Here is a 27,153-nt window from a genome sequence, read left to right on the forward strand (position 1 = left end):
GTGATTCAACTGGTTGGTCATTTCGGACAAAGTAGTTTGTTAAACTGGATTGAATCAAAGTGTTTGTTGTGTGGCGAGGAGATAGGACCTAAATCCTTACTAAATCTGCCACCGCCACACCTCTAATTTCAAGGAACAACTTGTGCATCTCAGTTTGGACACGATCAGGATTCAGACTACTGCCACCTGCTGGTTTGGAGACTCGTTTCCTCTCATAGAGAACGTACATGAGTGTTAAAATGCAACTTTTTGACCGAGCCTTTTCGTTGCCATTTTAATCCGTGTCGCTGCTAATGCTGGCATCCGCTGTTTTCCCATATATAACAGTGCTGAGCCTCAGTCTGAACCCTTACTTGCCCTACTGCCTCACAGGCTCTACAGGCTCCCCCCCCCCCCCAAGGGTGTGTCCAGTCAACTTTTACTTTTTGTGCTGTACATGAACGACTGTCAGAGCACAGACGATTCAAGGTTCATCGTAAAGTTTGCAGATGATTCGCTTGTTGTCAGGACCAGGAAAAAGGGCACGGCCCTGTCATGGACAATGTCATTGAATGCTGCAATAATTCATGATTACAACTCAACGTCAGTAAAACTAAAGATCGATTTTTGAAAATAAATCCACCTGCCCCAAAACTCAATTCCATTAATGGTACAGCTATGGAGACTGTAAGCCTGTACAAGTATTTGGACGCCATCTTGGATGACAAACTGACTTTTAAGGCCAACATGGACTATACCTGCAAAAAAGCCAACCAGAGACTGTTATTTTTGAGGAATTTTAATGATGACAGATGACTTTTAGAAATGTTTTATTTAACCTTTACTGAGTCAATCCTAACTTTTGCAGTGATCTGCTGGTATGGGAACCTTTAGCCTGCAGCAGCTTGACAATGTCTATCAAGCAAGAGCCATTCAGAGGGCAAAGGTCATCGCAGCCGACCCACATCACCCTCTGTGTGCTGAGTTTGGACTTTTGCTGTCTGGAAAGAGCTATGTCTTCCCTAAGGGGGCCAAACCAAACAGATATCTCAGATCATTTGTTGTCTCAGCGGTAGGGTTTCTAAATAAGCTTTAGGCATGTCCTTGCACTGTAGGCTACATATATGGTCATGATAACTCACCTGATGACATTTATCATTTATATCTATGTTCCTGTGTATTGTACTGTATTGTTTTATGCTATGAATGTTGCTGTCGACTGCTGCTGCAAATCAAATTGCCCAAATCTAATCTACTCATAGGGGTGCATCGTCAGCATAGAGGCGAAACAAAAGATCCTGAAGTCTTCGAGTGACATCTCAATTTCAGTTACATAATACTCATTTAAAGTTTTCCGTTCTAAGCAAGATACACATCTCCAAATATCAGAAACCTTTTCTAACTATAATATTAACTGCTCCAGTCTGGTGTGTTCAATTTTATATTTGATTCAGTCGTATACCTTCTGTGTCACTTCAGACAACGGTAATATTCAGCACATAAATAAGTAAAAGTAAACTCCTCTTGGAGAAATGTTGGAGATGTCGGGGTCGGAAGACAAGCAAATCATTTAAAGTTACTGTAGCGGCTTTTTTTTATTTATTTGTGAGTGACAGAAGAACATTAAGTGAGCTACAGCCGCACGGTTCCTCTATCTCAGAAAGAAATTGCTTTGTGAAAACATCAACCTGTAAAGGTAATGATTGGAGGAAGCAGCCCCAGAGACGGAGGAGGTTTCTGAGGGTGAGAGAGGAGGAGACGTGAACTGGGAGGTGGAGGGGTGGGGGTGGGGGGTCTCTTAGGAGACGTGTTCCTAAAAATATATTAATCTTTTCCAGTCCAGGGTACTTGTTGCAAGACACTTGGAATTATGGCGGCGATCAAAACGTTCAACAAGCCAGCGCCGATTTTTAACTGCAGCCTTTATGACTCGCCGATCAGTCTTTATTCCTCCAGTGAAACCAGAGTGAGGGGACGGATGGAGGCTTCTGTTAAACAAACACATCAGACGAGTGAAGTGAACGAGTAAAAATATGTTGTTTTTTTTCATCCATTTTTAGATACTGTCCCCAAATAAGATGCATGAGATTTTGGTATCACTGCATCACTGTGTTATCGGATATTCATTCCTTCCTTCATTCATTCATTTATTTATCTTCTGTAACCGCTTGTCCTGTGAAGGGTCGCGGGGGGGGCTGGAGCTTATCCCAGCTGTCATTGCACAAATACACCAATAAATTATGTAAAATATGAATAAAATCGGGTAAAAATGTAGTAAGTAGTAAATTATTACATTAAGACTGCAGAGCAATAGGCAGTTTTAGGCTTCTGCGTCAATTTGACGCCGTAGCTATGGTGATAACCCAGATCCAGATGCCATAATCTGATGTGCACCTCCCCAGAAATGTAATTATGCAGACAACAAGAGCTGTGATTGGTCCGCGTAATAGTAGTGTGTTTCCTCTTTAGTATTTCCGGCTGCTTCTGCTTCTCTGCAATTTTCAAATTGATTGTTTTGGATCAATAAAGATGGAAGACATGGAGGAAAGGTGAACTGAGGAGGTTCAGAGATACAAACATTTGTACGACTCGTCTTTGGAGAAATTAGTTTGTGCCTTCAAGCTCCTGTATCTTCTGCAAGAGGGCAGGGGCTTTCTCTTAATCTACAGCTTTTGTTTCAATGTGGAAAAACAAACTAAATGTGAAAATGCAAACGCCGCTTAATCTGTTGGTGGCTTTATTCTCCATCTAAGAAATGAAAATCAACATCTGTGTCAAGACTTAAAGCAATTTACAAAAAAAAAGAAAGAACAAATCATTCCCCTGGTGTGCTGTGCTGCTATGTTTTGCTCCACCACCGGAGACAAAAGCCTTTAACATTACCGTTCTTTTGCGTGGGAGCTTTTCTTAACGGCTTCGCTCAGTCAGCATGAATCGGCGTGAGTGACGCGAAGGAGAGGAGCAGCGGAGGAGATGTTTGGATGCGCGCCGCCGTGGGATTACAGGTGCAACATCAGCAGTTACAAGAGTACACATCCCTGCATCTGGGTCCTTTTGAAGACAGTTTATTAGTGGGGACTCTACTGGAGCCGAGTGGGACTTGACACACCACTACCTCGGCTTCAAAAGGGTTTTATCATCAAAAGTATCTTTGTGACTTCTCGCTCTCTCTTTTTACAAATAAAGGGATTGAAAAAAATAAAAAACAGGATTCAACAGGTAACTGCTATGACAGATGATGGCTAAAGGAAGGTTTAATGAACAATGCGGCAAAACATTGAATTAAAAAAAGATGGATTTTAAATTATGCCTGTGCAAGTGGAGGAAAGACACAAATGAAATGAACATAAAAACCAAGTCTAGAGAATTATCTGTGTCATCTAATAAATTCTGCTCCTTCTCTGCAGCTGTTAACCAGACATCCCTGAACTTCAACACATCCTGCAACAATTTCACAGGAAAAAAAAAAAAGTGAAAAGGACACAAAGTGGAATGGAATTTAATTATCGTATCAGAAGCTACAGCCTCGGAAAGATGTTGCCGCGCTGATTTTGCTGATGCTGAAACAGGATCGCTTCACAGAGTAGTTGAAATCTTTTTCTATCAGCAGATTTGTTTGACTCTGGTTCTCATGCATCTGAGTTTGGACACGTTCAGGATCCGTGTGCCACCGGTTTCCAGAGTTCTTCCCTCCAGGGAGCCGCTGTCACTGCATGGGCACCGAGGCGTTTTCAAGCTTGGCTCAGGAGCTCACTAATTGCAAAAGAGGCTGAATGAGAAGCCAATTTGGTGAGCGACCAGTCGTGTGCTAAATAAAGGAAACAACAAGCTCCGACAAAGAGGTTCGTAACCAGGGGGCAATTATCGGACCCGCTGAGGGCCACGATGCGTGCGCGGAGCGTAATGAATTCATGGCATCTTTGGGGTTGGTTACCAGATTGCAGCGGCTCGGTGTTGAGATTCTACGTGGACGCTCAAGAGAGCACATTTAACAGTCATGGGATCATTACATGGACCATGGAGGATATTCACCTCGTATGAATCTGCACAGGTGTGGTGTTTACGTCTCTCTGGGATAAGCCGACCTTGCTTCCCAGGTTTATTGGCGTTCTACATGTATTCGCGTTAACATGTCACAGCTTTTCTGTGTTAATTCATGGGCTAAACTTGCCCCTCTGTTTTCTACCTTTCTTATGCATCTCCCTCTGGTGCAGTGGTTCCCAAAGTGGGCAGTTGAATGAGGCTTGCCTGAGCACTGCTAGCATACCGTGGAGAGGTTTGTGAGAGCTAAACGTGCAGCAAACACAACTTCCAAAGCAAAGACAAGAGAATATGATGAGGCAGACATCGGCCTCGGTTTCACCAGGACAACGGATGCTAGTGGGTCTAAAAATATTTACTTCTGACAGTTTGAAACCAAACAAGTTGGAGACAGTAGATCCAGAGCTTAAGGAAAAGCCAGTTGATTTCTTCAGGGGGAAAAAAATGGATAAACTTTCATGAATCTCTTTATAAGAGCTGCATCTGTGTCTTCAAATGCTCAACGTTGCCTCCGCAGTGTCACTACAGCAGAGTAATGAATGCTACCCTCTGCTGTCAATATAGTCTCAATAATGGTTAATGAAGCAACAGAAAACTAGAAGCAGTTTGTCTATCAAACAATGCAATCTATGATCTGTCAAAGGATCAGCTTAGCGACGAGGTACGAGAAAGACGCGTCTTTGCTCTGCAGATGGAGGAAGCGACTGACGGCGACAAACACTGATACAAGCTGGTACAAAAAGAGGGGCCTTGCAGAAAGACTTTGGGAACCGCTGCTCTAGCATATGCCGTCTTAACTGTGCATCCGCTCTGGCCAGTGATCTCAAAGAAGAGATTTAAATGGTGGCCGAGAGTAAGAGTAAGAGGGCGTCTTCATCGGTCTGACAACACATGTTCTGCAAGAAAAGCTCTGCGAATGAGAACGGAAAGGTTTCCAGGAGGTGAGGAACCTGCCTGGAACCTTTTTATTCTTTTTTTAACATCCCAATCGCATGATTCCTCGGGAGCTTTTTGCTTTTTCTTAACTTGTCCAATCCAAATAATCTGAAGATGTACTCCATTCATCTGCAGATGAATGGACGGCCTTGACGCTTGCAGCACATTTCTGCATTCGCTGCTGCTGTGAGCGCTTGCATCGGACTTCTTACAAGTCTTCTTACTTTGCTTGTGTTCTGTCTATTTGCATTGGTTTTCTTAAGCTGCAGTGCACTGAGCTCCGTCTTCCATCCCAGATTTAGATCTCAAGGGACAATCTAGTCATAAAATATATTTGTTTTCCCAGTAGAGATCAGAGCTGATCAGTTTTTAAAACTGGTATATATACCCATACCCACAGAAGCAGTCCTCTACAGTGTAGTGAACTCATTTTGCCTCTATTCATTCTCAGTTTATTAATATTGAAATACTTCTCATGTATTCAGGTTGGTGTTAATTCAGTCCTGGTTTTTCTTAACGGAGAATAAAAACTGTTTTCATGAGCCCTGACACCAGCAGAATCTTCCCTGTCATCATAAAGATATAAAAGGAGAGTTATTATTTTAATATTGAAGTCTGACTGCTGCAAACCGAATCACCGGAACCTGTCACCTGTTTAACGGTTAGTCACCGTCCCTCCCTGCTCCGTGTGCATCTCCATGCGTCATCTGAGGACCAGAGGTTTAAACGGAAGAGGGGAAATGTTTAAACGCATGCTTTAATGAAATGTTGCTGAGGAGAGAAAAAGCTTGTAATGTATTTTAGTCATTTACATTCATCTCCATCCATCCATCCATCCATCCATCCATCCATCCATCCATCCATCAGCTTCCACTTATCCGATGTCGGGTTGCGGTGGCAACGGGCTAAGTAAGGATATTCCATTTATCTATTTATCTATTTTGTCGTGTTTTGAAAGCTTAGACGTTCAAATCCATTCATTCTGTTGAACTGTGTCTGTGCTGTTATGATTGCAGCCGATTCCACCCGTCTGCAGGATTTAGATGCATGTATTCAATAGTGACGGCACAAAGGATTATTTTTTTTTCTCGACTGCTCCATCGTTCTCTTTTGAATCTCCTCTCCACCTCCTGAAATAAACATCGGGAGCCCGGGTGCGGAGCGCTAAGAGGGACCGCGGCTCAGACAAACAGGCAGGAACAGGCTGGTTAACAATGGTAGACGGTTAATTGTTCAATTAGGTCCAAGAAAGAGCTGAAAGAGCTGAGAGCGCCTCCGCTCCTCCGTCTTTTCTCACGGCCGTCTCTGTCGTAACTCCTGCACTTTACCGCTTCTCTCCTCCTACTTTCTCCGTCTGATCTGATCCACACTTCAACCTCTTTTCTACAGTTTCTTGTTTCCTGAGAAACACAAACTGTGAGCCCTTTAGCAGCCGGTATGATGGTCACACGAAGCGCAGAAAACCAGAGGGTGTTGGCTGCTCTGCCTTCACTCAGAAGTCATCTTAAACCATCTCAGTCAGGTTTAGTTTGGCTCATTGTGGAGGCCAGGTCATCTGACGCGGCACCGATCACTCCTTCTTGGTCAAATAGGCGTTGCATGTCCTGGAGGTGTTCTAGGGGTCGTTGTCCTGTTGAAGAACAAAGGACGGTCCCTCTAAGCTCAAATAAGATGTGGATGGCACGTCGCTGCAGAGTGCTGCAGGAGCAATTGTGGTTAAGTGTTCCTTGCATGTTCAATAAATCTCCAACAGTGTCCTCCTCCTCCTCTATGCTTCACAGGAGGAACGACACATGTGGGAACCATGAGCTCACCTCATCTGGGTCTCACACAGACCACGGTGGGTGGAAATGAAAATCTCATCAGAACTAAAGTCCTGGTTTCCGCTGCTCTGATGCATTCAGTCTGACTGACCTTCAGGTCTTACAGTAGTGATGCATCATAGTTCTCTCTTCACTTCGTTGAGTGGTTCTTGCCGTTATTTGGATTAGAAGAGCAGTCGAACAGAGAACTGTGTACCAACCTTACCTCTGCACAACACATCCGATGGAGCTAAATACATTAAGACGCTGATTGAGAGAAGGCCAGGAGTGTGAAAAGTTTTCATCAAAGCAAAATAAAACCTCTGATTGGTACATCACACAGACCAGGTCCGTGTCTACAAATGAATTTCACTCATCCCTGGCTGCATTTTACTTTCTGGTCAGAATTTCTACCACGATTCGGTCAAAATAATTAAAAATGAAAACTTCTCGTAACATTTGAGCAGATGATAAGAAACAAAACAGACAGAGGAACTGTTTAAGACATGTCACAACTAACATGGACGACAGAGCAGAGCAGAGCAGAGCCGGGGGAGAGGGGTCATGAGTTCAGAGCAATGAGGCCAGGCTGTGAGTGTTTAATCAGATGTTAGATGGAGAACCTGTGATCTGCTGTGAGTGTGTGAACAAAGAGAAAATGTGTCTGTGTTATCAGACGGCTTCATCTCAGATCACATCACCCTTCCTCTTCCTTCTTTTCACCTTCTCTATCGATCTCTCTCCCTCTCTCTCCCTACATCCGTCCTCCTTCGCTTGCTCTACTGACCTGCAAATAAAAACAATGCATCTCCTCAAAAGGCCACAGGATCGCAATGCTTTCCCAAAACTACGTAGCAGAACGCGATCAGTATTTTCAAATCTGTCCAGTTTCTCTCTTTTCATCTCTCTGTCTTCATTAAGGAGAGTCTTATAAAAATATATAACTTTACATCTATATGGAAAAAACACTACAAAGCATATAATTTATAGGGAACATGAATCAACATGAAACACAATGTACTCAAACCTGGAAGTCATTTTGTCATTACCTTACGACAACTCAATTCTTTTTAGAATATAAGTCTAGTAAAACTCCATTTGGATTTCATAATGGGACGTGTTTTCTCCATAGACTGTATATAAATATGGACAACACATCTCCACTTCCTGTCACTGGTCAAACTGACGCTATTTTCCCGGGGATACGGGCGGCGCCATCTTGTGACTTTGGTGTCTGATCAGTAGAGTCCGAGAGTGGAGCCAAGTGGAGCCGTGATATCAATGCCCCGCCCACACTTCCTCCAGACTCACTCACGTTTTAGTTTAATTAATCCTACGCTCTGCTCTACCTCCACCAGTTACAAGGAAACGTTGGATTATACACTGGACTTATTTTAAAAAAAATTCTACAACACTCACGGTCCCACGGGACCACTTTACAGAGCTGTTGGCATGGCAACTGGTGGTCGCCGTTATGTCACATCCTGCTTTTTTGGCGTCAAATAACTAACTAAAACAAAACTTTGACACTTGTTTTAGTTTGACCCAAGTCCCGCCCACTAACATGAAGGGGGTGTAGCTTATGACATATACTGCAGCCAGCCACCAGGGGGAGCTCTACTTACTTTGGCTTCACTTTTGAGGAGCTATCTATGGTTTGCTCACAGTTGAATAGTTCTTCAACCAATCAGAGCAACAAAGACATTAAGTGAGTAAGGCTTCATCTCTGTTAGATCAGACAGCACTCCTCTAAGGACAACCTCCTCTGAACCGGTGCCCACCAGGGCTGTGTCCTGGACCCCCTGCTCTACACCCTCTACACCAGGGTTGTCAAACTCATTTTAGTTCAGGGGGCCACATACAGTCCAGTTTGATCTCCTCTTTTTTTTTTCCATCTTCCCCCTCGTCTTCTCATCCTTTATCTACTCTTCCTCCTTTCCCATTTCCTCTTCCTCCTCATTCTTAATTTTCTCTTCCTTCTTCTTCTACACTTCCCTCTTCTTGTCCTGCTCCTCCTCATCTTCTCTTTTTCTTTGCAAATTCATCATCGCGGAATTCAGAGGACACAGTGGTAGTAGGGACTGATCTCTAACTGCAACGACTCAGCCTGCCTAGAGGAGGTGGAGGTGCTGTCTTGATCGTTTAGAGACGACAACTTGGACGTGGATGTCACCAAAACTAAAGAGGCTGTGGTTGACTTCAGGGAAGAGAAGCAGCGGCCCCAGCACTCACTGCTCCAGATGTATATGGGACTTTGTTCAAGAGAGTGCACAGTTATAAGAACCTTGGAGGACTGAACATGGACCAACCACAGATCCATAAAGGTAAAGAAGGCAAGGCGGCGACTATACGCCATCAGGCAGCTTTGAGGAAATTCAACATTTCCTCAAAGCTGAGCAAAGCCTACACCGTTACAATCCAGTCTGTACTCTCTGAGAACATTTCTGTCTGGTATAGAAACTGCAGCTGAGATTGCAGACTGTAAACTGTGGCCCGATACGCGGCCCATCCAACCATGTCATCCATATAACTTACACAACCTTATTCTACTTCCATCACAGCACAAAAAAAAGGGCTTTAATGAGCAGAGACATGCTTATTTAAATAGATTTATGACATGAAATAGGGTGAGAGTGCCAGAGGGAATGATCGGCTCTCCCATGAATCGGCTTTGAGGAAAATCCTTGAGACCTCCTCTCCCTCTTAAGCCTAAACCCTCGTCCCTTTTCGGTCTTACCGTCTCCGACCAGCTGCAGCAGAGCCAGGTCCAGCGGCCGTTTCCAGCGGGAGTTCTTGTGCAGGGCGATGCCGTAGCCCGTGGTGGCAAACACTTTACCGGAGCCGATGGTCATCACCTTTAGGAGTTAAACGCAAGCATGTAAACATCCATGAATCCATGCACACACACACTAATCCACCACAGACAAATACAGGAAGGCAACGAGCAAATAAAAATGTTTTATTTTGTCTTCTTTCTTTGCGTCTTCTGCCGCAGTCACAGCTCTGATATATATTAGTCCCCGAATGCCGCAGTGCCAGAGTGTGAGATATTGTTTCAGTGCAGGAATTAATATAGATCCACATCACTTGTAATAATTACTGCAGCAGAGGCTGTTGTGTGAGGCATCAGGGAGCTCAGGCCTCCCACAGACCTTATTAGAAATGATCACCGGGCAGGATTTTCATTCTCACTGTGGGAGCTGTATCGAATACAAACTTATAAATAAATCAACACCGGCGCTGTCCAAAGAATGACATTATTAACTAGCGACAGGCCGCGAGGGACGAATATAAACGCACAAGATGTGTTTTGATATATTTAATGCAGATGCTGCTCGCGTAGAAGGGCTCACTTAGCATGCTCCCCCTGCAAGAAGAGGTCGACATACTGAAGGGTTTGTGTGTTTTCCTGCAGACAGTAGCTGCAGGGCTAAAAGGGACCTCACCAGTGGCTGCCAGTGTGTATGAGAGCGTCAATGGAAACGACACAGATCTATTTCTACTCACCTTGCAGCCCTCGTCCTTCCTGGCCATGTAGTTCAGCACCGCAGCGTCGTAAATGAAGGCATCCAGTTTTCTGCAAGAAAATTACAACAAACGAATGTAAATGACGGACCTGGAGCTAAATGACAATGGAGAAGGTGCAGTTGATAAATGACAAGAGATGATGGACACGCCAGAACCGAGGCTCAGTGAAAAGACAGATGAAAAGAAAAGAGGGTCCTTTGCAACAATTTTCAACAATCACACGGGGAGGTATTCATCATAGAAGAACACAGAGATGTCGTTTCTCCTCCTACGAGAGCTTCCACAGAGCAGAACACAAAGCAGCAGCAGCAGCAGCAGCAGCAGCAGCAGCGGGGCGAGAGAGTTTCACTTTATCTCAGCTGGAAGTAAATGGTGATAATCTGCACCGGCGGCCGCTTACAAGAATAGAAAAAGGTCACGCACATGCATGTTAACGCGACGCTCTCGTGTTCGTCAGCGTTTCTAAAAAGACAGTGAGATCAGGAAGCATGTCTGCAAGACGTCTGAAATTCCACAATGATATGGAATCTCATGCGCAAAGGAAATAATATCAGTTTATTGAACCAAAGATCAGTCCATACAGTCAATAATGTCTTATAATAATATGGAATACTGTGATATTTATTCATAAGTGGCTCATTTAAGTCATTTTAAGCAATCTTTTTGAATGCATCTATTGTTCAGCCTTTTACTTTCCAGATTTGATGGAGGTGGCGCAGCATATCGACGGGCGTTGGGTTCCTGTTGGGTTTCTTGAAAACTTCTTCCGTTCTAAAAGGCTGGTGGGGAGTTGGGGTATAAATGGGAACATCAGTGGGTGTTTATGATGAAGTGTTGTCATTCATTTTTTAATGAACAGTGCATCCACCTTGCTGAAGCTGCTTTTCCTTCCTGCATCTACTCCAGTTTGCATGTCCTCCCTGTGTCTGCATGGGCTATATAAATATAAGTAAAAATCTAGTAAAAGAAAATAAAAAAGAAAATATGAGTAGAGATCTTTTAAAATTAAAATAAAATAAAATAAGTACAAATCCAGTAAAATAAAATATAAATAAAATATAAATAAAAATCGAGTAAAATTAAAATTAAAATAAATATAGGTACAAATCTAGTAAAATAAAATAAAATATAATTAAAACTTTAGTCAAATAAAATATAAATAAAATATAAATAAAAATCTAGTAAAATAAAAAAAAATATGAGTAAAAATCTAGTAAAATAAAACAATAAGATATGAGTAAAAACCTATTAAAATTAAAATTAAAATAAATATAGGTATAAATCTAGTAAAATAAAATAAAAAATAAAATATAAGTAAAACTTTAGTAAAATAAAATAACGTAAAGTAGAAGTACAGAAGTAAACATATATTATTATATATTATATACACAGGAACTGGTGGACAGGCTGCAGGCACTGACCCTAACTCTGACCCTTTACATTAAACAAAACAGAAATAAAAAGAATCAAATGAATTCTTCAAGTTTAAACATGTCATGTACTGGAGCAGAAGCAGGAACAGCAGGTTCTGTAAAATGATGGATCAGAGGGAAGAGCTCAGCTCAGACTGATGATTGACGTCAGGATCCGGTGACAGGTTTGTCACTACACCTGCTCTTCTGCTTCACCTTCATTTCTATTCACACTCAGGGAGCTGCACAGAGCAAGCAAAGAAAGGAGAGGGGGGCCGCGATGAAGGACGGAAGATTGAAATGAGGTGGAGGTGGAGACGTGCACGCAGAGCAGGAGGGGAGGAGGGTGAGGAGGAGGGCAACAGGAAATACAGAGAGAAAATGGGAGGTTAGAGACACTGATTGGAGGGATGGGAGGAAGAGCAACGCAGAAGGCAAGAGAGATGATAAGCTGGGAGCAAGGAGTTAATGAGGGAGGAGAAAGAAGGAGTTAGAAGAGGGAGAGAAAACATGAGCCAGAGACAGAGAGGTGATGCTCAGTGCTCAGACAGCCAAATCAAACAGGAGCTCTGCCTTGACGACGCAAACTAACGCTCCCTTCGTACACAAATGTCAGGATGAGAGAAGGATAAAGAAAGGGAGATAAACAGTGGATAACGAGAGAGAGACGGCGGAGAGGCTGGAGGACTGAGAGGAAGCAAACAGGAGGACGAGTGAGGAAGAAGAGAAGGAACGCCTGGTTTGAGTTTTAATAACACGCTACGTCAAACCTGCCGAGGACCGCGGCCGCCGCCTCTCGCCTCGCTAAAGAGTGTGTCTGTGTGTGTTCTCCTGTCCCATTAAACATTTGAATCCTCATCTGAATCAGCCAACATCGCTCCCCCCCCCCCCCCCCCCCCCCCCTTCTTTCAAACTCAATGAGCAAGTGTATATTTTACAGTAAGTGCTCTGTGTGTTTGTTTGGTCCCACAAGAGGTGCCTGAGCGTCAGCTGGTGCTGAGACGGCGTGATTTCCTCGACCGCACTGCGGCTGCTGCTAGTATGTATTATTTAAATGTGCTTTTTTTTTTTCACCGTCCACACTCATCACTTCTCCCGCTTCGTTTAGCAGCCACGATCCTGATTGGGCCGCGCAGGTTACAACGGTTGGCCGAGGCTCCTGAGGCGGAGCAGAGCAGTAGCATATAAAAAAAATAAAAATATTGAGAACCACAAGTAAATAAAATTTAAGTAAAGATTCAGTAAAATAAAATAAAAATTAATAAAAGTAAAAAACGTGGTAAAATAAAATAAACTTTAAGTAAAAATGTAGTAAAATAAAATACAAATAAAATATAGGTAGAAATCCAGTAAAATAAAATAAAAATAAGATTTAAGTTTAGATTTAGTAAAATAAAATAAAAATAAGTATAAGTAAATATGTGGTAAAATAAAATAAAAAATAAAATTTAAGTAAAAATGTAGTAAAATAAAATAAAAATAAAATCTAAGTAGAAATGTAGTAAAATAAAATAAAAATAAAATTTAAGTAAAAATGTAGTAAAATAAAACAAAAATAAAATATAAGTAGAAATCTAGTAAAATAAAATAAAAATTAATAAAAGTAAAAAACGTGGTAAAATAAAATAAACTTTAAGTAAAAATGTAGTAAAATAAAATACAAATAAAATATAGGTAGAAATCCAGTAAAATAAAATAAAAATAAAATTTAAGTTTAGATTTAGTAAAATAAAATAAAAATAAGTATAAGTAAATATGTGGTAAAATAAAATAAAAATAAAATTTAAGTAAAAATGTAGTAAAATAAAATAAAAATAAAATCTAAGTAGAAATGTAGTAAAATAAAATAAAAATAAAATTTAAGTAAAAATGTAGTAAAATAAAACAAAAATAAAATATAAGTAGAAATCTAGTAAAATAAAATAAAAATAAAATTTAAGTGAAAATGTATTAAAATAAAATAAAAATAAAATTTAAGTAAAAATGTAGTAAAATAAAATACAAATAAAATATAAGTAGAAATCCAGTAAAATAAAATAAAAATAAAATGTAAGTAAAGATTTAGAAAAATAAAATAAAAATAAAATATAAGTAGAAATGTAGTAAAATAAAACTAAAATAAAAGTTAAGCAAAAATCTGGTAAAATAAAATAAAATAGTGCATATGGACAAATGTACAAGAAACACCCTCATCACTTCTCCCACTTCGTTCAGCAGCCATGATCCTGATTGGGCCGTGCAGGTTACAGTGACTGGCCAAGGCTCCCGAGGTGGGACAGATTAATGTGCTAACAGGTGGGGTCAGGCAAGGGGGTCCCGTAAATGAAGCGAGTGGGGAAAGGGTGGTACCCGTTCAGAGTCAGAGCTCCCGTCAAAAACCTGCAGATTATGCAACGATCACATAAAAGGAGGCGGAGTAGATGAGGATAGAAGCAGCTTGCTGCGGTTTCATTCGGTCGTAAATTGTTCTACTTCATCTCTACTCTGCTGCTACTCTTCTACCCTGATTTTAAATGTAATGTATTTGACTCTGTTCTACTTCAGACTGATCGACCTGACTGAACTAGCCTGACCCAACTCTTATCAGAATATGAGTCTGGTAACAAGTCATTTGGATTTCATTACAGAACGAGTTTAATCTGAAACAAAGAAAAAAAGACCTCTGCACGAAACTGACTCTTAACAGATCCATTCAAGAAACATGGCCTCTGTCTGAAGACACCTGGACTTTTCCTTCCACCTCATTGAATTTCTGAGGTTCTGATTATGTCTGGAGTTGAAATATAATGGATGAGCGCTGCTGGCAACATGGACCATGGTAGAAGGTTACGGTAGCGCATTGTAATCAACGCTGGACCTCTGCAGCATAAAGCACCTGCATTTCTGTTATTTATCCAGATGAAGGTGAAGCTTCCCTGTTCCCACCTCAACTCTCTTCTCCTTTCCTTACCCAGTCTTGAGGTTGTCGATGGCCTCCTCCACGCCCTTCTGGTTGTTGCGGATCATGTACTGGTGCATGTTGGGATAGTTGGAGCGGATGTTCTCCTCAGTGCTGCCGTTGGGCACCGTGCCGAAGCGCAGCGGCGGGTATTGCTCGGTGGGCTGCTGGAACTGCAAGAAGAGAAGAAGAAGAAGGTGGGCAGAGATTAAAGCAACAGAAAGGAAAGAAGAGGGAGAGGAGCTCGTCCTCGTGCTGCAGGATGAACTGCTACGAAGATTCAAAGGCTTTCAAAGAGGTGTCTCTGCTTCAGGTTTCTGAAGAGCTGATGGGGAGGCTGATAAAACACACTAAGTTTGAAAGTGTCAGAGCAGCAGGATGCGGTTCTGCGGGTTCTACTGAAACGACACAGAAAAGCATAGATCGAGAGGAAAGTACAGCTCCCCGTTTCTTAACAATTCTGAAGTGTCAGAGAAACAAAACAGCCTCAGTAAGATGATCACTGTTTCTCTTATCTGTTCACTTTTAAACACAAAACCCTCGCACAGCCTGTCCGTCCGTCGTCCCAGATCGTACCTTCTTATCTGACAGCCCTGACACGGTGTCGATGTACTCCTCCTGGATCATGAAGGCAGCCAGGTTGGCAGTGTAGGAGGCCAGGAAGATGACAGCGAAGAAGGCCCACACCAACACCTGAAGGCAAGAAGCGAGATCAGTGAGGTTTGAGCCTGACAGCTGTGAAATCTTTTTAAGATTCCAGCCCCACCGTCTTTTTTTTATTTCCCCCTCTACTTTTCTGCATTTCGTTGCTAAACCCGGAGCCGAGGCGTCGTCTTTCCTGGAGGGTAGAGTCGTGTTTGTCAGCCACTGAGGACATCAGCAACCTCGTCCTCTCAGAACTTAAACTTTTAATAGACGGTAATGATAAAGTGGCGTGGGGGAGATTCCTCTGAGGAAATCCTCCTTCTCTGGCATTTAACTCCCGAGAGCATTGTTTGTCACGGTACGTAGAAATACTGTCAATTAGCATCTGAGCTTTATTTATTCATGCACAATGCTAAAGGCACTTTAATTGGTACTTTACTACTCTACTCCAATTAATTAACAGCTACTGTTACAAGATAGTTGGCAAATTGCAAAAGCATTGATCAAGGAGATCTTGATTTAGAATCGCACCTGCATGAATTGGAGGGTGAAATAGCTGATGTTTAGGGCCTTGTACAAGTTTCATTTCTATTTGTTTGGGTATAAATCAGAAAGAAAAGAAAAGAAAGAAAATTCTCTGTAAGGTCGGCGCCTGATTGACTGATTGTAAAACTGTTTGGCTGCAGTGTGTGGGAAAACAACGCTGAGATGAAACGAACGCGTGAAAGCAGGTGGCACAAATCTGACGCCAAGTGGGACTGATTGCCCCGTTGCCCCACTGCTCCGTGATTGGTTATTTGCCACATGCTCGTTGAAATTAATGGTTTTAATTAATATTTGCCTGCGACCGACCGGGCTCTCCGCAGATGAAGCTGATGGCTTTTGAAGAAAGAAAAATTAGAGGAGCAGCTGGACACTGCAGGGCGACGCTGCGACTCGCTGATTTCTTTCTTCCTCCAGAGGAACGGCGATACGAGCGTCCAAATCTAAAAACTAGACCTTCACATGCAACTTTGACGCTGCCCCTTGACTAGAAGAATCTCTACACATCTACCATCAGCCCGTTTAAAACCTTCAAAAGGTTGTTTAAGGACTTGGAGTGCAGACGTTTAGCGGCTCAGAAGTGCTGCACTGTTGACATTCAGCCAGGAAACAAGTGAAAGATTAGTCTTAGCGCTAAATTTGCACTCGCAGTCGGTGATGAACGGGGCTATTTGCTTCCACAGTACTCTGTGTTTATGCCAAAAGTTAATTTGCATAATTTTCTTAATGAATAAGATGAAAAATGTACACGCTTAGCTCTGGCAACTGAGGCATAATAAAGAATCCTCTTAACTGGAGGGCTGAAGGACGGACTCCTCTCTTACAAAAGCTCCCCCGGGGGATTTTTTTAATTTTTTTATGAACCTTGAACCAGCTACAAACGATTAAAACTTTAATACTTAATATCAATAATAAATGGCTGTCAATTATCCGTCCCGTGCTCGCTGCTGGGAGAGTGGCTGATAACCCTGAATAAGCTTAAATAGGTATGAAAAACGAGCAAATAAATGGAAGTCGTTTAGAGAATAAACCCCCATTGGAAATGAGATTTACATCGTGATTAGCTGCGGTCGTCTAATGCGTCGCTGGTAAGTGTTAAGAAAGTGGATCAGATTTGGATTGACGGCGCCGTGAAGGGGAAATCTCAAAGCCTCTTTATTTATTCCAGCTTCAAGTTGAGCGAAGGCCTCAAGTCTGATGAGCGCCGTTCAGCGTTCTCCGCCTCCCGGGCCGGCAGCGCACTCGGCAAACTTTCACTTCAGCTAAAATCTACAACATTTGCAGAGAACGAAGCTCAAAATAATTGCCTTTCCTTCTCCTCTCCTCTGACCCCCTTTTGTAAAGCCCATTGAGCAGCTAATGAGCCCTTGAGATGATTGGGTTTGCCACGGGAAGCACTTGGGCAGACAGTCAGAGAGGGAAAAACGACACCTTGAGTTTTCCACCTCCTGCAGCTTCGTGCTCTGCAGTAGAGGAGGGGGAGGGGGGGTTCAAGCCTTCCGCTGATTTTTCATCTCATGTTGCGAAGGGCTCCTAGTAACAGCAGGTATTAAAAAGACCGCCGCTGTGAAACAAGTGAAGGAGCATTGTTTTAGACTTCTAGAGTACTTTATGAGCTAACACTTTAATGGCTGTATTTTAAGGTGAAGAGGTCGTTTAAATCCCAGTGAAACAAAGGCTACAGACTTCCTTGGACCATTGAGTTGACGGGTGGCGTGCACCAATCGATCGAGTCAATCGGCTGAACGGTGGAGCCAGTGTTTACCATGATCTTGCTGGTGGTTCCTCTGGGATTCTCCACGGGCACCGAGTTGTTGAAGACCAGCGCCCACAGCAGCCACACAGACTTCCCTATGGTGAACTTAGATCCACCTGACTCTGAGAGAGAGAGAGAGAGAGACTGTGTTCACATATATGAAATGTAGAGATCCAGTAGGTGAACATGTTATTTCACAGCCACAGGCGTTCCAGCCTCCTCTCGTTTGGCTTTTAGACCCTTAAACCTGGTGTATGCACAGAGCTAGGTCTTCTTGCCATCACCGCTCTCCATTTTAAAAGAAAACACCTCCAGCGACGCCGCCTCTCCGTCCCGGTTCACCCAAGGTCCGCTATCAGCCTGGCGGATCCGGTTGGCGGGAACCAAAATCGCGTACGCCGTTTCCTGGAGCTAAACGCTTGGGAGGCTCTGTGTGTTTACGTCAGTCAAGTGTATCAGACGTTCTCATCGGCCGTCGCCTCCAAGTCGGGATTAGCTCAGCTTCGGGTCGGTGGAGGTTCATATCGCCTGCCATCTCCACAACTCGACAAATTTCATTAACATTCATGGTCTCTTGGGGCCACGTCTGTGCTCCTCTCTCCCTGTGACGACTCCCCGCTTTCTACTTTCCGCCTGGCTGCAGGGATTTTCTCCCAACTACACAGGAGCCTCAGTGAGGTCCAACATCAATATCTGCTGATAAGGTCCTGCTAGAAAGACGCGACATTATTAAAAAAACTTGTTTGGCGAGATAGATGCTCTATCTGAAACTGTATTCACAGGAGGAAAGACTAACTGGTTGGGTTTGGGTTTGCATATCACAAAATCTTCTCTAAGTATTTCCATTTGAACTTCTGGGACTACTTCCTGCAACAACAAGCTCTCTACCGCCTGAACCGTTGCCGTGCAGATTTCCATCAAATAGGAACACAGAGGCTCAGCACAGCAACATTAAAACCAAAGAGGAAAGCACAAAAAAAAGTGTGGTCACTCCTGACCGCATGCTTTCAGCCGCATGCTTTGGAGGAACAAAAGTGTCCGACAGTGAACTAAGAGCTGACTGATAGGGGATGTTCAAAGAGATGTGTCTGAGAAAAAGACTTATATGGAGTTATTAAAGCTGGCAGCGCACTTCAGTGTTTTGAGCCGAGATGCACTAAGATGCGAAGCCTCAGACGGAGTAGAAAGATGAGAGAGAAGGGAACAAACAGAGGAGATAGAAGAGGGCAGTTGGTGGTCATCATGTGCCAAATATATAGTGCAGATGTGACTAGTGAGGGTGCAGGATATAAAAGGATCGGGATGCGTCGCCAAAAGTTAGTAACTAGACTCATTCAGAAGCTGCAAAGAGGATGAGATTGAAAATGAAAGAGGACAAAAGTTGCAGTGCTTTAGCGCGGAGGAATCAACAGCAGTGACAGTCAGTGATGAAACAAACACCAACCTGTCACTCCAGTGCAGCTTAATTCCACTCGTGTCAGTTTATTAGAAAGTAATGAATAACACTTCCCTGCGATTATTTCAAATGATTGTGGCTGCACGGAGGAGCGGCCGGTAAATAACTGACAAGAGCTGTAAAAACGTCAGAGTCAACCACCTCTGTTTGTTCCATTAAAAAGAAATAAGCCGGATCGTGGGCGTGGGGTGATTGTTTTAACTCCTGAGCAGATAAAAAAAAAAAAAAAAGAAGAAGAAGAAAAAAAGAAAAGTGGGACGCTTTGCATAATTTGAGCAAACGCCTTCCTCCTCAAATCAGCCCCCCTCTCGCTTACATAACTGACGAAGTGACAAGTTGGTAATAACGCTGTGAAATGAGCAGTGGCGGCGGCGGGGCTGATTGGCGTGCCGGCGCCGGAGCGGCTCCGTCTCTTACTCTTGGCGCTCTGCAGGCTGCGGTTGTATCCCACGGGGCTGAAGAACTCAAAGATGAAGACGGTGACAGCCACCACCGACAGGCACATCACAAACATCATCACCCACACCGCTGGGCTGTAGGGCTCTGCAACGCACACAGACACACACACACACACACACATCAGATACAGTTTCTGAAGTTCGCCGTCTGTTGAGTATCACTTCATCGAAGGGAAAACCTGGACTGGACCGTGGACAAAGAACAAAGAGTAAAACAATAAATCTGTGTCATCCACTGCAGCCACTGCAACAGGTTGAGGATATCTGAATGTTGTGGATAAAGCAACCCACATATTGACTGCCTGTTACAGCCTTAACATGTGAATCGGTTCTGGATATGTTTAGTTTATAACATTTTAAACATTCCCGGCCACTTGGCTGAAACTAAAACTGTCTCGTAGGTGTGTTTCTGGCCATCTGCTGAGTGTAGGTTCAAATTTCTTTCTTATCCACCAGTTCCTGAGGGGCAATATCTGAGTGTTTAGCTGCCAAACTCTCCTCATTAGCTAGTCTGTAAGCGTCTACTGTCTACTGTCTACTGTCTACTGGTGTGCAGGTAGAGCTTCTTCCTCTGCCGGAGATGCCGGAGAAAAGTGCAGCAGTTGAAGAATGAGCTAAAACTTGCTTCAAAGTTTTGTAAAGTTGAAGGGGGTTGCAGGTGAAGAGTTACCACAAAACATACAGATCTCTGCTGTTCAACCCCAAGACCCAGCAAGGAAGAGAGCTGACCCATCAGTGGATGCCCCCCTCCCCCCAGACCCTGAGGAGGAGCCCGTTTGTTACTCATAGAGGGACCCCCAGAGTGACACAGATCATTGACATAGCAGTAATACTTGTTGCTTGTGCACACTGCCCCTATGTGTAAACCAAAAACACTTAATACATTTAAACATTTTTGCACGCTTCAGATTTTTCTACATTTTCGTATAAAAATGATTTTCACAGGTCCTGCAGGTAGACAAAGAGAACCCAATCAAACTAACTAACAGAAATATTATCAGTCTATTATACTTTCATTTGTGCAACAATAACAGCAGCTAAACATTTCCGGTAACTGCCGAACAGCCATTCCACTCCCCAGTGCAGAATCGCTTCTCGTTTGAGATGTTGGTGGGTTTCCTCACATGAAGTGCTTGCTTCAGGTCCTTCCACAACATTTCTATTGGATTAAGGTCAGGAATTTTATTTTATTTTATTCTTCTTTAGTAAAACCACTTGTGTTCTTGGGATTGTTCTCTGGATGCATTTATGCAGAAGTTTAGAAAACTCTGAAGGATGCTCTCAAGTGTATTCTGCATAACATGCCTCAAAACATCAGCTGATTTCAGAAATATTATACTTGTGCATTGAGTTGAAACCCTTGTTTTCTGCTGTGACCTTCTTGTGCAGCAATAACATCAACTAAATGTTTCTGGTAACTGCTGATCAGTGGTCTACAGCAGCCTGGAGGAATTTCAGCCCATTCCTCAGAACAGAACCACTTCAGTTCTGAGATGTTGGTGGGTTTCCTCAGAAGAACTGCTTGCTTTAGCAGTCATTATTATTAAAATAATAATACTTATGTGTGAGTTGCAACAGAATGTCTACCGGTGCTATCAGTATCTGCTGTTGTCTGCTTGTGCAACAACAGTAACTATATATTTCCAGTAACTGCTGAACAACTATTCCATTCCTATTCCATCCTACTTTACAAAGTATAATAGTTATTATTATTAAAATAATACCTGACATAACAACAAGACGGAAAACTAAATGTTTAAGCCTCTGAAAACGTGGTAATTGCTCTTTAAGAACTTAATCAGCTTCATTAGGACCACGCGGCAGCAGTTTGATCAGAAGTTGCTTGATTGACAGCCACCTAGCTGCAAAAGCCAACCCACAACTGTCGTCAAAATTAGACTCTAATTGAGTCCTTCCCACTTCAGATTGACAAATGCAACAGTGACAAAGCCTCTCATGTGAATATCTAAATCTGCTCTAATGTGGACAGAAGATCATGTTGATGTTAGACTGTGATTTAACCCATTTAACAGTTAAATCACTCGTTACAAACTATTAACTGCAGGGTTTCTGTAGCAACAAAACTTGCAGCAGCTGCCACTTGTTGACGACGCTGACTTTGATAAAACTCTTCTAATAAAGCTTCTCTTTGTGTCTGTAGAAACTGATCAAGGCATAAAATGCAAGCCTCATAGTCGAAGAAGAGTTGGCAGACAAAGTGCTTTTCTTCGATTTGTGTTTTAATGACCTCCACCTCTTTTATTTTCTCATCTTGCCACGTATCCTTGCTTACACTACGGGGAATCATTATTGATCGCAGTTGGCTGTCATGAAGTACGGCTCACTTCGCTGGCAAATTTCCCAGAAAATAGTTCAAGCAGATGGGAGGTTTAAAAAAATAAATTAAAAAATAAATCATGCATTCATATGAACAGCATTAAACAAAAATGAGCAAAAAGAGCAGGAGACGGGGAGGACTCCGAGTAACACCCTCCAGGGATAAAAATTAAGTAAAAGTGAAAGTGCCAAAAATTTCATTTTCTTGAATGGTCACTTAACGCCAGCTCCAAATGGGAGTAGGAGTCGTCATAAGGTATATTCACACGGGATTAGTTCTGCCTGGGGACGTCATGTGATTCAGAAATGACTAGAGCCCCCCCGCCCCCCATGTCTGAGTTTTGGCGCATTCACACGGGATAAATAAACTCTGTGTTTTACTCTAATTTACTGTCCATAGTTATGTCTCTGCTACTTTCCCCTTCACTCCACTGCATGTCAGAGGACGTTTTACACTTTCTGACAGCTTTAGTTGCTTTGCAAATTCTGAAATGATAAAAAAAAAAAAAAACATTTTAAAAAATAAACCATGACACAATGAGACTACTGAATGACCTGGCAGTATTTAAATCAGCCCCACTTTCTCAGATGGACACATTAATGCTTGATTTAATGATTTCATCCATCTAAATGGGTGAATGGGTCACAGACATCTCCACTTTGCACCCAAACATCTGTCCAGACATTGATTTACAGAACATCCTTCATGATTGTTAAAGGGGAACCACTGTTTTTTTTACAACCTGGACCTTACTTCTAGCATAAAATACGATCGTTTACTCACCCATATAACTTTGGCATTATTTGGAGTCGTTCTTCAGATATTTAGATCTGTGTATATCCATATAATGGGAGTGAATGGGGCACCGAAACGCAGCCTCTAAATAACGCATTATCTGCTGCAAAACTTGTTCATTTCACCAATATTTTGTTATGATACACTAGTGCTATTCCCTGTTGAGTCCAGAGTTACCTGTTATCATCATCTGGGATCTGTAGATTGACCTACTAACCTCTGACCTGGATGAGGTCATCTCTGAGTGCCTCGCGCACCATTTTTTTGCGACATGGCTGAATATTTTTTCCGATTCTGAGGTTGTGGATGACGACTTTGTTTATGATGGACGTCCCTACCGTTTTGAGCCAGAGTATACGGATGAGGAGCTTGTTTAAAGGAGGATGCAGAGGCAGAGAGAGGAACAGCTGGCCAAAGAACAACAAACAAATAGATAACAAGTAGCTCCAGACCCAGCAAGGAATAGCACTAGCATATCATAACAAAATATTGGTGAAATGAACAAGTTTCATGGCAGATAATGCGTTATTTAATATATATTTTTTTTGGGCTTTTGTTGCCTTTATTATAGATACAGCTGAAGGTAGACAGGAAAGGGGGGCAGAGAGATGGGGGATGACATGCAGTAAAGGGCCACAGGTCGGACTCGAACCTGGGCCGCTGCAGTAAGGACTCAGCCTCGGCACATGGGTCGCCAGCTCTACCCACTGAGCTATCCCGGCAACCCAGATAATGCGTTATTTAGAGGCTGCGTTTCGGTGCCCCATTCACTCCCACTATATGGATATACACTGATCCAAATATCTGATGAACGACTTCAAACATAGCCAAAATTATATAGGTGAGTAAACAATCGTATTTTATGCCAAAAATAAGGTCCAGGTTGTAAAAAATACAGTATTTTCCTTTAAAGCAACAAGAGGAAGAAAAAAAGCAGCGAATCAAATAAAAGTAAAAACATTCACCAACCCAAATCACAGAGATGATGATTCACACTGGATTAGTTTTAATCACAGAACCGCCGTGTTAGCAGAAATAGGGTAGGTCATTTGTGGTGCAATTTTTCCTTTACAGATTACCGACACGGTTATTTTGCACGGGATTAAGATCAGAGACGACCTCAGCAATAATTACAAATTACTGGAGGTCCCCAGGTAAAACTAGTCCCGTGCAAATAGGGCTTTAGTCTTAAATAAACATGCTTTTACCCGGGTATGGCTTATGGCTGCTTTGCGTGATCAACTGGTGTCCTAACAGCATTTTTACACAAAGTAGGTGGAGTCAGGCAGATGGAGACGGACAGAGACACCACACTGAGCTCCAAAACCACTCTCAGGAAACCTACGGGGGAAGATTGATGTACCTTTATGTACTCGCTGCTGGTTTCCTGCATCTATGTTCACTCTGTAATCACTGTCTTTTGTTCTCTGTTTTCAATTGAAAGCTCTTATAAGCACTTCAGTTAAAAAAAAAAAAAAGTTTCTTACTATTATTTCATATCATTTTATGACGAGGAGAATCATTTTTATTATGTTCTTGGGTACGTAAAGAGGGTTCATACACTGCAATTTATTTAGAAAGTAAATATCGTCAACATGACTTAAAATTGTTTGAATGAGTTTAATTTCTTCACTGCATGACAAAGCAAATGAGAAGCGTACTATTAAACAGTGGCAGCAACACACTGTCTCTCCTCATCTCCACAAATGGCTGCTAGCCTGATTATCGGCTGAGAAAACAAGCCAATACTTCCGAGACCTGCTAAATTAGTGACGGATTTACTGCGGAGACGCGACAGCATCGGCAGCCGTAATAAAACATCACCGACGAGGAGGGCTGAGCCGCCGGGTCGACTCATCAACGCCTTTCCTTTTACCGGCGTTACATCCAGGAAGAGACGCTAAATCAAGCTCGACCGTGTGCTGACATGCCAAGAGAGCAACAAGCAGTGTTTACATGTGAGGCTTTTAGCAGAGGCGTACAGTGAGGGAAGCAGGTGGAGAGGCTCGGGATTTATCCATTAAACTTACTGCCGGACGGGGATAATATGCTTTTAAGGCTGCATGAGCTGGCAAAATGTGCGCCACGAGGACTGAGACACTTTGATTTCCACCTAGGTTTTGGTCTGCAATAGCACAGGTGCTTATTGTAATGTTTAATTGTACTCTGAGTTTTTAATAATCCACAATAAAAGCTAAAATTAGCAAAGAGGTGAACATCATGTCACCAACTATAAGACTGAAATGAAAGGAAATAATTGATGATAAACATTAATCCATATTAATGATATAGAATGAAAATACATACTTTTACTAAATGTGAATTTAGTAGGTCTGACATGCAACATCATTCATGATTAATGCTGCAGTAACAACTATGTGACGCCAACAACAAAATAAGAAGCTGCGAGTGGGAGATGCTGGAATGTAACTGCTGCTTTCAAATGGAACTTGTTAGTCTGTATTGCTGCATACATACTGTGTAACGGGGGAATTCAAGAGCACAGCAAGCCAAGCAATGGTTCAATAACCGTCTACTTTTTGTGGCATGCTGCTGAAGAATAAAAGGCAATAACAGAATAATTGAAAGGTCACTTTGTTGCGCTCCAAACATCACAACTTGTGGACTTTCCCATAAAACAACGGCCTCAAAAATGACCCGAGTTCAATGAGCATCTGCCTCACTCAGCGTCAACAAAGTCAACTCCATGAATTTGTTGCACGGTTGTTGCACTAGACTGCAAATAATCTGGTGACAACATGTAAAGCTGCATGTGAGTGGTTCAGTGTGTAAAGAACTAAACCTTTTCACTAGAATTTTAATTTAAAATAAAATCTAGACTTCAGAAATTTGGTGTGAAGTCTTTTCAAACACAGCATTAGAGATTAGACAACATTAACCAAATAAGAAGAAGAAGAAGAACAGAAGAAGAAGAAGAATCTGCCACTGAAACAGGACATTTCTCCAGAGCAAAGAGCTTCTTTTGGCTCAATTATTTCAGCTTGAATGTGATGCATGACTAGCCTGGAATCCAGCCCGACTCCCCCGTCCACAAAACGTTTGCTGGAGAATAATGAGTTCCCAACGGAGCGAGTCCAGACCAACTCTCCACCTCAAAGATCTACCTGGGCCAATCAAAGCATTTGGGCGGGGCTTTATGTGACGATGGACAGATGGAGTAACAGCTACATAACAGAGAAGATGGAGATAGGTTACTGTCTTCCCATCACAGATGAAGAAAAACTGGTTACAGCTAGTCTGGAAAATTGACAGTATAAATATGGTCGTTGGAACAGCTCCTCAAAAGTGAAGCCAAAGCAAGTAGAGCTCCCCCTGGTGGCTCGCTGCAGTATAGATCATAAGCTCCACCCCCTCTATGTTAGTGGGCGGGACTTGGGCCGAACTAAAACACTAAAATACACTCAAATATTTATTTTTTTCAAGGATGGTTTCTGTTATTTTAGGTAGTTAATACATTGTTGAAGAATGTTCAAGTGTGGATAAGTTTCATTTTAGTTCATTATTTGACGCTATAGAAACAGGATGTGACATAATAGCGACCACCAGTTGCCATGCCAACTGCTCCATAAAGCGTGGGACCATGAGAGTTGTAAAAAATAAATAAATTAGTACATCGTATAATCCAACATTTCCTTGTAACTGGTGGAGGTAGAGCAGAGTGTAGTATTATTAAACAAAAAAGTGAGTGAGTCTGGAGGAAGTGTGGGCGGGGCATCAATATTGGGGCTCCGTGTTGCTGCACTCTTGGACCGTACTGTGCAGACCGCAGCTCCAAAGTCGCAAGATGGCGCCGCCCGTATCCCCGGGAAAATAGCGTCAGTTTGGCCAATGCAAGGAAGTGGAGACGTGTAGTCCATATTTATATACAGTCTATGTTCTGTATAGTCTGGAGTCTCTCCATTGGGAACTGATTCTGCTGCAGCAAAGATCTGCGGGGCCAATCACACTGGTTATGTGGTGTTGGACAGAAGAGTAACAGCGACGTAGTCATAGCTGTCGTCTGAGTTGAATTTGTTCACAACAAATTTGCTATTGTGGGAGAAGAGGGCAAATTATCCTCCATCCACTCGATTAATGACTTTGTTGCTCTGATTGGCAGGAGGACAGTTCGACTGCATGCATAATGAAATCCAGAAGACTACCAGTCACATTTCCTGATAAGATTCAAGTCGGGCTACATTTCATTTGCCGTCTTTTCATTTGAAGTTTGTTAACACTCAAACTCTACACCTGTACGTGTTCATGTCAACTTAATCTCAATTGTCTCGACGTGTCTGCGGTACACAGAGGAAGTGTGTAATTAATTACACGGTGCACAGCAAACACCGAAGCCTGCGTTTGATTTATTTCTCTTCACGCTGTCGGGTGAGGAGTGTAAAGCAGCTGTGAGTTGTTTTCATAGCGCTGTCAGGCCTGACTTAAGACGCGAGGAGCTTTATTGTTTTATTTCTCATTTACGCCCTCTCTGATGGAGTCCTCGGCTTTGGTTTCCAGCAGCTAGAACA

General features: G+C 42.5%; 1 protein-coding gene across 1 annotated transcript in view; it reads right to left on the reverse strand.

The window, feature by feature from the left end:
• The window catches only part of grin2da (glutamate receptor, ionotropic, N-methyl D-aspartate 2D, a), a gene marked incomplete at its 3' end in the record, with an annotated part of 143,125 nt that overhangs the window by 14,504 nt on the left and 101,468 nt on the right, over positions 1–27,153 (reverse strand). Inside the window, exons 10-15 of the mRNA XM_084562579.1 lie at positions 19,454–19,579; positions 17,590–17,702; positions 15,213–15,329; positions 14,649–14,809; positions 10,266–10,335; positions 9,496–9,613 (exon numbers count right to left, since the gene is read on the reverse strand). Coding sequence (XP_084418705.1) covers positions 9,496–9,613; positions 10,266–10,335; positions 14,649–14,809; positions 15,213–15,329; positions 17,590–17,702; positions 19,454–19,579 — 705 coding nt within the window. The remainder of the gene's footprint in view (positions 1–9,495; positions 9,614–10,265; positions 10,336–14,648; positions 14,810–15,212; positions 15,330–17,589; positions 17,703–19,453; positions 19,580–27,153) is intronic.

Source organism: Chelon labrosus (genome assembly GCF_963514085.1).
Source record: "Chelon labrosus genome assembly, chromosome: 16".
NCBI classification, from domain to species: Eukaryota; Metazoa; Chordata; class Actinopteri; order Mugiliformes; family Mugilidae; genus Chelon; species Chelon labrosus.